The following is an 11,054-nucleotide window of genomic DNA, read 5'->3' on the forward strand; positions in this document are numbered from 1 at the left end:
GGGGCGGGGCGGGCAGGCGGCGTCGCCGTCGCTATGGCAACGGGCGATGCGCGCGGGGCATGGCGACGCGGCTGGGGATGGGGCTGGCGTGGGGGATGCGGTTACTGTTGGGTTTGGGGTTCCCGCTGGGTCTGCACGCAGCCCAACCCCGCGTCTACGTGAGCAGCTGGGCCGTGCGGGTGCGGGAGGGGCCGTGGGAGGCGGCGCGGCTGGCACGCAGGCACGGGCTGCTCTGCGTGGGGCAGGTGAGGACCGGGAACGGACGGAGCATCCGTAGGTGGGGTGTGACATAGGGCGCGAGGGGACCGAGGTAGGGTTGCGTGGGTGTGGGGTCTCGAGTACCTATAGGGCTGCGTGGGTAAGCTGCGGCCTCCACGTGAGCACAGGTGGGCGAGGGAAGCCACGCACAAACCCCGACCCACAGAGCATCCCCTTTTCCTCTGGCACATTCACACTCTGCACACCCCAGTACCCCCATCACCTCAATATCCCCCAATAGCCCAATAGCCCCATCACCCCAAAGCCCCCCATCACTCCAACACCCCCTCCACACCACCCCAATACACCAAATACCCCCCACCCCAGTATCCCCCAACACCCCCAGTACCCCACCACCACCTCAGCATGCCCAATACCCCCCGCCACCCCCAGTATCCCCCATCACACGCATCTGGAGAGCTTGAACACACATCCCATCCCAGCAGAGCTGGCACCCACACCTCTGCCCCTCCGTGCAGCCCCTGACGGGAGCACCCTTTGCTGCAGGTGCTGGAGGGAGAGCCCTACTACCACTTCCAGCACCGCGGCTCCAGGCAGAGGTCTCTGAGCAGGCACTGGGGCTGGAGCCTGCGCCTGAGCAGAGAGCCACAGGTAGGAGCTGGGCTGCCGTGGCAGGACCAGGGCACCCTACAGGAACACACCCGATGCCAACGACGCTGCTTCCCACCCAGGTCCTCTGGTTTGAGCAGCAAACGGTGAAGAGTCGCACCAAGAGGAGCGTGGTGCCGACAGACCCCTGGTTCCCCAAGCAGTGGTACATGGTGAGATTTTGCAGCTCTCCCGTCTAATCCCGATGTCCTCAAGCAAATCTCCTGCCCCGAGCGTAAGCAGGACTAATGCTGGCAGTGATGAGACAGCAGGAGGGTCCTTGAAGGACATCCTCCTCCCGCTGCTCCGCGCCCATCGATCCTAATCCCTTTTCCAGAACAATGATATCAGCCCCGATCTCAACGTCCTCGCTGCTTGGAGCAAAGGCTACACCGGCCTTGGGGTCGTGCTGTCCATCCTGGATGATGGCATTGAGAAGGACCACCCCGACCTGGCTGCCAACTACGTAACTGTGCTCCCCCCCCCCCCCCGGGGCAGAGCAATAGCTCAGGGAGTGCTGGGGTGCGGAGGGGGGGGGCACAGCTCTGCAGCCCGTGGGAATCTGCAGTGGGAATTCAGCCCCACTGCGGTCGGATCAAAGGGCTCTGCGTCTCTGCCGTCGTTTCTCACGTCCTGGAGACGTCAGAACTTGTGAGCACACGAGCCCCCAGAATAGTCAGATGTCATTCCAACAAGCTGCAAAGCGGGTAGAGCTTGTAAGCCCTGCGTGTGCTCAGGGAGCAAAGAGAGCAGGGGAACCTTAATCAGTTCATGGCAGCGTGGGTTTGGTTGAGCCCGGCAGGTTCAGGTGAGGTCGATTCATGCTCTGGGCGTGCAGAGACCTCCCTGGGCTGGGCGTGCACCCCGAGCTGGCACGGCTCCTCTTTGCAATGCGATTTTGTCACGCTGGTGCCTCTCCTTGCACTAGGATCCCCTCGCGAGTTACGACTTCAACAGCAACGACCCTGACCCCCTGCCCAGGTACGACACCTGGGATGAGAACCGGTGAGTTTTGTGCACTGGTTCTGCATGGAAATCCCTTCCTGTGTTGGGAGCAGAGCTGTGTCCAGCCCCCCCAACTCCCCCCCGACCCCGAGGACGGATCTCCCATGTCTTCCCCCAGGCACGGGACACGCTGCGCAGGAGAGGCAGCAGCCGTAGCCAACAACGGGATCTGCGGTGCAGGCATTGCATACAACGCTAAAGTTGGGGGTGAGCGATTCCTCCTCCTGCCGCGGGGGGTGGGACGGAGGGACGAGGCAGCTCGGGCAGCTGGGCTGCTCCGGGGGGGAGCGGAGGGCTTGCCCAGCGCTAGAGGGTGCTGCGGACTTGAAGCAAGCCCAGCAGCAGCGCAGGGCTCTGTGTCCACAGGCTGCAGGACTGGTGTGGTTGGTGTCCTGCTCGCCGCCCAGCATCCGTGCAAAGTGACTGTGCCAAATGGGGTTAAACGTGGGGAAACACACCGGGTTCAGCTGCACGGGTTGGGGGAGAGGGGTTAAGAAGGAGCAGTCATCCAGCAGTGGTTGTACAGACCTGCAGGAAAGTGATGGCTGTGGGGCAGGGCTGGGGCCGGCCGGATCCCCTGAGCCCTCCCTGGCATCCCTGCAGGAGTGCGGATGCTGGATGGCCCCGTCACGGACGTGGTGGAGGCTCAGTCCCTCAGCCTGCAACCGCAGCACATCCACATCTACAGTGCCAGCTGGGGCCCTCTGGATGATGGGAGGCACGTGGATGGGCCGGGCGTGCTGGCCATGAAAGCCTTACACAACGGGATCACAAAAGTAAGCATAGCACTCGTGCCCTGCAGGTTTGTGCCCTGCAGGTTTGCCATCTCTGGACCAGAGCAGTAGCTCGCTGGTGCTGGTGCAGCAGGGATGCTCTGGATGCCCCGGCATGGAGCTGGATGCTGACAAAGCCCATCTCCTGTTCAACCTCTCCCCGTCCCAGGGGCGTGGGGGGCTCGGCTCCATCTTCATCTGGGCCTCTGGCAACGGCGGCATCAATTACGACAACTGCAACTGCGACGGTTACGCCAACAGCATCCACACACTGACAGTGGGCACTGTCTTCGCCAGCGGCCAGCGGCCCCGCTACAGCGAGCCCTGTGCCTCCACCCTCACCACCACCTACAGCAGCAGCACCAGCAGTGAAGCACAGATTGTGAGTATCCCCCCATCCCCACCCCAGCATGCCCCCCCCCACCCCGTCCTGGGCAGGAGGAGGCACTTCCATCCAGGCACGGAGGGACCAGGGTGTTTGTTGGAGTGACCCAGCCCACCCTGCCCTCTGCTCCAGCAGGGGACAAGGGACAAGACCCCCCCCAAATCCTCCCCCCTCCCCAGGTGACCACTGATCTGCACCACCGCTGCACCGACAGGCACGCAGGCAGCTCTGCCTCAGCCCCTCTGGCTGCAGGAATGATCGCCCTCGCTCTGGAAGCCAAGTAGGTGCAGGGGGGCCGCCCCCAGAGCTGCCCCCAAAGCGGAGCCCTCTGCCCCAATGCCCTCTCGCTCCCAGCCCGGCGCTGAGCTGGCGCGACGTGCAGCACCTGGTGGTCAGGGCCTCCCAACCCGCTCACCTGCAGGCAGAGGACTGGGCTGCCAACGGGGTCGGGCGCAAGGGTGAGTGTATGGCAGCTGGCTCCTACCAGAGCCCGGCCCCCCTGAGCAGAGGGGCTCATGTAACCCCTTCTCCCACATCCCAGTGAGCCACTACTACGGCTACGGGCTGCTGGATGCAGCTCTGCTGGTGGATCTGGCCCAGGCGTGGACAGCAACACGGCCCCAGCGGAGCTGTTCAATCAGAGCTCTCCGTGCCCCACGGTAAGGAGCAAGGTTCCCCGGGTCTGACCCGGTGCAGGGGCTTTCTTGGGGCGAAGCCGTGCTACGCCTTCACCCCTTCTTGTCCCCACCAGGAACATCGGCTCCAAACTCACCGTCCCCGCAGACACCTCGTCCTGCTCGGGGAGCATCCGCTCGCTGGAGCACGTCCAGGTGCAGCTCTCGCTGAGCTACAGCCGCCGGGGGGACTTGTGGGTCGCGCTGAGGAGCCCCATGGGGACCACGTCCACGCTGGTGACCGTGCGGTAAGGGCCGTGCCGAGTCCTGGCAGTGCCCCGTTATGTTCAGCCCAGAGTGTCTGCAGAGCCCCTTAGGTCTGCACCCCCCTACTCCCCCCCTTCGTGTCTGCCCACAGCCCATACGACACCAGCCAGCAGGGCTACAAGGATTGGACCTTCATGTCCACGCATTTCTGGGATGAATACCCCAACGGGACCTGGATGCTGCTGCTAGAGAACAAGGGCGATGCCTACAACACGGGTGGGCACCGTGGGGACAAACCCCACCAGCAGTACCACCCAGTGCCTCGTTCCCTCCCCTTCCTTCCCCCTCTTGGGTTGCAATCGGAGCATCCCCTTGCTGCTCCCCCCTGGGCACAGCGTCTCTCTGTGGGAGCTGTATTTCGGGGTCTCTCACACAGCCCCATAGAGGGCACCACCGGCCCCACAGCTTCCAGGTTGAGGGCATCCTCTTCCTCCCACCACCAGGCACGCTGACCCACTTCATCCTGCACCTGCACGGCACAGACGAGGACATGATGACATCCAGGCACTTCGCAGCCCCCACCGTGGGCGAGTGCACCCAGCGGGATGTGCAGGGAGCATGCAAGGGTGAGCACGTCCCTCACCGTGAGCCGGGGCACGATGCTCTCAGCTCCTGCTGGCTCCGTGTCCCCCCTCACACCCCCATCCCTTTGCAGAGTGCAGTGGCTCCTTCTATGCCCACCAGCTCTCCTGCCTGCCCTACTGCCCGCCCCGTTCCTACAGCCACCCTGGGGTCACCACGCACCCATCCCGCGTCTGCGTCCGCTGCCACCGCTCCTGCTACACGTGCCAGGGCACCTCGGCCAACAACTGCACCTCCTGCCCCTCTGCCCACACCTTCGACGAGGACACCCACTCCTGCTCCACTCCACAGGGCCTCCCCCCCCGGGACGGGGAGGGCAGGAACCCCCTCCTCATCGCACTGCTGCTCTGCGAGGCCGCGCTGTTCTTCATCACCCTGAGCTGTGTACTCCGAATCGCGTGGCTGCGTGGGGAGCGGCTGCGCTGCCAGGCAGTGCCACAAGGCCGGGCTGCAGCCAGCCTTACCCCTCTTCTAAAATAATAAACCCCCCGCTGTTGTCTTTTTGGGGTTGCCTCTGCTGAAGGGCGGCAGCTGAGTGCTGCTCCCGGCTCCATGGGTGAGGACCCTTCAGCCTCATCCCTGCACCCCCCCGGATCGGGGTTGGGGAGGGTGGGGGAGGGGGTATAGATGCGGCCCCGATTCATTGTGGTGATGTCCAGAGGGCGCTCCCCACGAACCCCACGCCCTTTCCCAGGCGCAGAGGGGTGGGTGGGGAGGAGATGTGATGTCCCTCCCTACAGCTGCGCCCGAGTAAACACACATCCCGAGTTGGAAGGGCTGCAAACCCACGGCCGGGCAGGGAGCAGAGCTGGGTGCCGCGTTGCTGCGTGGGGAGGACAGCCCCGATCCACGCCGCGGTGCTGGCACACGGCTCAGCCTGCAGGAGCATGCCTGGGGCCACTGCACACCACGGTGCCCTCTGTCCCAGCAGCACAGCACAGCACGCAGCATGGCACCGGGCTGGGACAGCGTGGGGACCGCTGCCAGCGGGGGCCCTCGTGGGGACATCTCTGCTGGACGGGGCTTGGCCACCACTGCAGGACACGGGCACTGCGTGGGGAAGTGGGGCGTGGTCGGGTGGTGGCTGTCAGCCCCATAAGTGCTGTGTCACCCCCGGCGTGTTTGCACAGCTGGGGCACGCTCGGATGTCACCGAGGAGAGCGAGACCTTTGTCCAAGCGTGCAGTCACCAGGAAGCCGCGCTCCCATCGCTGCCTGCAGCTGTGCTGGCCCTCAGCCTGGCGGGAGGGAGGGTCCCTCCCTGGGGGTCTCCCCTCCCCCACGGGATGTCCCATCCCCAGAGCACAGCCCGTGGTGCAGAGCCGATGCCAAGCACGTCGTGCTGGGGATGGGGAGGGCTGCGTGGGTCCGTGAGCAGCCCCAGCTCACACAGCCCCATCCCAGGCCCCGACCCCGTCCTCACTGCGCAGCAGAGCTGTCCCAGGGGTGGGAGGTGTCCCCCCCACCGCTCGGTGCTGTGTCCCAAGGCGAGGAGCAGTGCTCCAACACAACCACAGTGCTGCCTCATCGCAGTGATGATGAAGATGGGGAGAGCAGCAAAGCCCCTGAGCATGCAGCCCGAAGTCCTCACACAGTGGGATGGGAGGGGGGCCCAGCACTGCCCACTGCCTGGGGGGGGGGGGTGTGGGGGTGGGAGCAAAGCAGCTCCCTGTGCACAGAAAAAGCTCTGCTGGGTGGAAGGGGCACTTTTATTGTGCACCGGCAGCTTCCTGCCCGCCGCAGCGTGCCCCACCCGTGCCGTGCCGTTCCCTGGGCTGCGTGGCACAGTGTTGGGGTGTCCCCATCCCCGTCCCCATCTGTGGGCCCCGCGGGACGCAGTCAGAGCACGGGTTGGGTTACGGCACTGAGACGGACCCGCGCCTCCGCCGGAAGGGAGATAAGCGGAGGTCCCCGGCCCCGAGAGGCACAGCCTGGCGGGCGGCCACGCGGGGACGGGGACGTGCTGCTCCGGGGGCTCAGCGTGGGGACACGGGATCCCCTCCCCCAAAGGGGTTGGGAGCGCACGGGACGCACCGGGTTTGTTCCATCCAGGAATGTCACACACAGTAACCGAGCGATAGATAGCTTTATTTTCTGCAAAAATAATAAATTACCACTTCTCCTCCACGCACCCCCCCCCCCTTATCCAAACCCTTCTCCAGCACAGGACAGGGCTCCGTGCTTCAGCCCCTCCTTGGCCACAAGCAGGGCCTCAGAGTGCCCACAGCGGATCAGGAGGGGTCCCGTCCCCCTTCCCCCCCCACCCCCCGCAGCCCATCCCCGCATCCTCAGGGCGGGTGGGGGCAGTGCCGCTCCGCATCCCGCACCGCGCGCTCCTCTCGGGGCGACCACGGCCGCGCGTATCCGTCGCGCTGCAGGAGGATGCGGTTCAGCGTGTGCTCGTAGTTGACGTGCCGCCGAGCCATCAGCACGTACTCGTGACCCCCAAGCAGCGTGGGGCAGCCGCACGTGTCGGGCACCCACACGTACTCCCTCGGGACCATGGGGAAGCGGTGACGGTACGGAGTCAGCACCCGCACTTCGTAGCGCATCTCCTGCCCCACGGAGCGCCGCGCGAGGATCCGCGCTCGGAACACTGCGGGGTTGGGGGATGGGGGGCACTGAGCGCGGCATCGTCACGCCGGGCGCTGCCCCCTCCCCTCCCCCCCCCCCCACGCTGCTCACCGAAGTCACTCTGGCAGAAGTGGCGGATGCGTTGGGAGCGGCCCTTGGGGGGGCGGCACCGCCCGCATCGCCCTGCGGGGACAAAGGATGGGATGTGGCACCCCAAGGGATCACACCCTGTCAGGGGGGAGGGGGCAATTCTGGACTCCAGGACCCCCCCCTTTCCTCTGCAGCACAGATCCCGAGGGTGAGGGAGGATGTGGGTCACCTGCAGCAGCCCTGACCCCGGGGGGGCTTCGTGGTGGCTGTGGCTCCGTGATGGGGTCCCGGGTCCTGGGGGGTGGTGTGGGGTGAGGGGGATCAGCGGGTGGGGGGCTGCCGGCCCCGCGGGGCTGGGGCTGCCGCAGGGCACTGATATCCACTGCATTGTGCTGGGGGCGCCCACGGGGCAGCCAGAACTCGTACTCGATGCCGGGGTTGGGCTCCTGCAGCAGCACCTGTGCGTTCAGGGGCAGAGCTAAGCGGATCGCTGGGGCTGGGGGCTGCTGTCCACGTCCCCGCGCTGCCCCTGCTCCCCACCAGCACGTGGAGGTCCTCGTCCGTGGGTCCCGGTGCCTCCAGGCTCTCGGTGCCGTCGGGGCTGCGGGCGTAGAGCAGCTGTGTCCCGGCTGCTTCATAGGGTCCCGGCCAGGAGATGGACCAGTCCCCGTTGAGCACGTAGTGCCCATCGCTCCTCATCAGGGCTGTGGGAAGGAGCTCAGCCATACACGGCCCCGGGACCACCACGCTGGGCAGGGAGGGGGCACTGAGCCCCCATCGGAGGGGGGGGGAAAGCAAGGGTTGGGAACACTGCGTGTGGGTTTGGGGGATGCTCCATCCATGGCTGCAGTCCCATGGCACAGCCAGACCCCAAGCGCAGAGCTCCCCGAACCCACAGGGATGGGTCCCTTGTTGTCCCCTCAGTGACCCCAAACTCACTGCCATTGCCCCTGAAGTGCCCCGAGGTGGGGAGCACTGAGCTCACGGAGTGGGGGGGGGCGACACTGTGTAGCCACATGGATGGACTGGGACAGACTGGGAGGGGATGGGACACATCCTACCGAGGAAGTTGCGGCTCTTGTCCGTCACCTTGATGTTGGTGGCCCCAGCGGGGATCTTGGTCACATTCTTGTAGCCAAAATGACCTGGAGGTGGGCAGGGAGTCAGGGCGGAGTGGGGACAGCAGGGCTGGAGCTGGGACCCTCACAGGGTGAGTGAGGAGAGGTGGGAGCGGGGTGGGCAGTGGCACTGACTCTGCCCGACCCCATGCACTGGGACATGCAGGTCACCCACGGGTGTCTCCATCCCCACAGCACAGCCAGGACCCCAACGTGGGACGTGGACCACACGGACATCCCGGAGAGCAACTGGGGACCACCCAGAGGTGACAGGGGGCAGGGGGACGGGGGAGCCAAGAGCCAAAGCATTCACCCATGGAGGGGCCGGGGCAATGTTCATTCACCGGAGAAGGGCTCCGTGTCCTGGAAGAGCCGGTGCACGAAGACACACCCATCCTGCCCACCCCCACACCGGCTGCAGTCACGGGGCTGCGTGCCTGAGCCCAGGATCCCATCACAGCCGACGCTCTGCAGGAGCAGAGATTTGGTGTCAGAGCAGGGACAGGGACTGGCACGGGGGGGGAGGGGGTGTCCCATCCCCGTGTGCACCCACCAGGCAGCGCCCACCGACGCACAGCTCCGTGGAGCCGGGCCCGCAGCGGGTGCCATCCAGCACACGGCCGAAGGTGTAGTAGAAGTTGTGCCCCACGGCCAAGCAGTTGAGGTCACAGACGTTGGGGGCTGCAGAGCCAGAGCGAAGGAGGGGACACCGATGGTGGGGGGCAGCGGTTCTGGCCACACCATGGCCCCCATGGTGCCCCCACACCCTGGGGCTCACCTCCATAGAAGGGCACCCAGCGGTGCCGGGTCTGCATGCCCTGCACCGGTTTGTCATCGTATAGGGAGCACTGCATGGCACGAAACGGCACCGAGCCGCCAGGACAGCCCTGTGGGGATGGCACCGTGGGGTGGTAGGACCCGAAATGTGGAACCCGTGGGGCCGTGCTGGGCCGTGCTGGGCCGTGGCACGCTCACCTGGAGCTGGCAGAGCCGGTACTGCCGCTGGTCCCCCGTGCACGGCTCCTCCCCGGCAGAGCTGTGGCACAGCATCAGCAGGGCCGGGTTAGGGTTAGGAACAGAGCAACCCCACGCACGGGGAGTTTTTGGGGGGCTGAGAGCGATGCACAAATGGGAGCAGCACCACCACAGTGTCCCATATGGGGCTGTGTCCCGCATCGCCCAGCCGAACCTGGCAGCTGCTGCCTCCCCCTTTCCCCCCACCCTAAAACCAGTCCGAACCGCCGTGGTGTGGGATGGTGCCCCGGTGCTGTGGGGTTCTGGGGACGCAGCAGGGACTGTGCTGCCCCCCCCACTCACCGCAGACACCTCCGGGTGCGGAATGCAACGCCGTCCCCGCAGGAGCTGGAGCAGGCACTCCACGGCCCCCACGGCCCCCACGCACCCTGGGCAGGCTGCCGGCGGGGCCGAGTGTGGGTGGGGGGCTCAGGGCCCCACAGCGCTCCCCGTGGGGCTGGAACCTACACAGAGGAAGGAGACAGTCGGGGTTGGGGTCCATGTATGACCAGAGCAGCCCGGTGCCCCCCACCCTCACCTGTGTGATGCTGATGCTGCAGCTCAGGCTGAGCCACGCCAGGAGCAGCGCCCACCACCGCCGCCAGTGCCTGCAGGGTGGAGATGGGGTGACACCACGGGGACCCCAAAGTGAGACGGTGCAGGAAGGACCCAGGGGTGCGGCGTTTCTGTGCCCTGAACTGTGCCACCGAGGTGGGTGCAGCACCACGTGCCCATAGGGTGTTGTGTGCACCCACACACCCCTTGGTGTGCTGCAGGACGGGACGTGCGTGGCGGAGGAGGTGGTGCAGCCGTGACTCAGTGTCCTCAGCAGTGCGCCCGGATCCGGATCTGCCCTCTGGGAGCGGTGCAGGGGGTGCCCAAGGGCTGCTCTATGTCTCCCTCCCCCCAACAATGCCTCACCCTGCGCACCCCCAGCCCCCGCCAGCACCCCACTGCCCACAAACACCGATTTCCCTAAAAAACCACGTGGCCTCAAACCACCCCACACCCACGAAACACGCCGGGGTCCCCAAACCACCCCACACCCCCACCCTGCCCGGCACAGGGGTGCGGGGGCCCCAGCCCCGCAGCAGAAATAGGGCCATGTCTGGGAATCCCCTGGCTGAGCCGGTTTCCTCCCGCCCCACTGCACCCATGGGGACGCAGGGTGGGCCCTGGGGGCACAAATCCCCTCCTGCACCCCAGCACTATGCAGGCAGCAGCAGCACATCCGGACGCCCCCCCCCCAAGACCCCCAATTTTCCCGTGGGGGGGTCAGGGGCAGTACATGGGAACATAAAGGGTCAGACCCCAATGAGGGGCGGATGATGCCCGACCCCAGCGTGGTGCGGGAGGGCACCACGTGCCTCAGTTTCCCCAGGGTGAAGCAGAGCAATGTGGGGGGAAGGATGGGGGGGTCCTGCAGCCCACACCCCCCACTAGAGCGGGCAGAGGGGTTCAGCAGAACGCAGGGGCTTACCCGGCACCGTGGGATCCCCCGGGGTGGGCGTGGGGTGCCAGGCCGTCCCGCCGCCCTATTACAGCCATGCTTAGCCCCGCTGCAGCACCCAGGGGTGCACCCCGCGGGGCCGGCAATCAGTCCTGGTCTGTAGGTCCCGCTATGGGGCCGGGCACGTGGGGGGCAGCGCAGGACCCCCCCTGCTGTGCGGGCATCGCGTGTTCAGCTCCCGGGGCGGGCGGCCGTG

General features: G+C 66.3%; 2 protein-coding genes across 3 annotated transcripts; one reads left to right on the forward strand and one right to left on the reverse strand.

The window, feature by feature from the left end:
- Nucleotides 1-59: 59 nt before the first annotated feature.
- On the forward strand, nucleotides 60-5,033 carry PCSK4 (proprotein convertase subtilisin/kexin type 4). The gene is made up of 15 exons (XM_065748667.1): nucleotides 60-245; nucleotides 766-870; nucleotides 951-1,040; nucleotides 1,205-1,333; nucleotides 1,796-1,872; nucleotides 1,991-2,079; nucleotides 2,476-2,648; nucleotides 2,815-3,027; nucleotides 3,210-3,310; nucleotides 3,385-3,488; nucleotides 3,572-3,689; nucleotides 3,782-3,952; nucleotides 4,063-4,187; nucleotides 4,415-4,537; nucleotides 4,627-5,033. The coding sequence occupies exons 1-15, from the start codon at nucleotides 60-62 to the stop codon at nucleotides 5,031-5,033; spliced, it is 2,211 nt and encodes a 736-aa protein (XP_065604739.1).
- A 1,800-nt stretch (nucleotides 5,034-6,833) lies between these two features.
- ADAMTSL5 (ADAMTS like 5) lies at nucleotides 6,834-11,054 on the reverse strand. 2 transcript variants are annotated; one of them, XM_065748639.1, is made up of 12 exons: nucleotides 10,829-11,054; nucleotides 9,887-9,956; nucleotides 9,652-9,812; nucleotides 9,310-9,370; nucleotides 9,113-9,221; nucleotides 8,888-9,015; nucleotides 8,679-8,802; nucleotides 8,278-8,361; nucleotides 7,757-7,920; nucleotides 7,446-7,662; nucleotides 7,238-7,309; nucleotides 6,834-7,148 (listed from the first exon to the last, which is right to left on the reverse strand). In XM_065748639.1, exons 1-12 carry the CDS (start codon nucleotides 10,894-10,896, stop codon nucleotides 6,841-6,843), a joined length of 1,566 nt encoding a protein of 521 aa, XP_065604711.1. In that variant the 5' UTR covers nucleotides 10,897-11,054; the 3' UTR covers nucleotides 6,834-6,840. The 2 variants fall into 2 exon arrangements, with proteins under 2 accessions (XP_065604711.1, XP_065604710.1); XM_065748638.1 differs by having other exon boundaries at nucleotides 7,446-7,674.

Source organism: Cyrtonyx montezumae, unplaced genomic scaffold, assembly GCF_038088225.1.
Source record: "Cyrtonyx montezumae isolate F1298 unplaced genomic scaffold, pur_monq_1.0 scaffold_51, whole genome shotgun sequence".
Classification (NCBI taxonomy): Eukaryota; Metazoa; Chordata; class Aves; order Galliformes; family Odontophoridae; genus Cyrtonyx; species Cyrtonyx montezumae.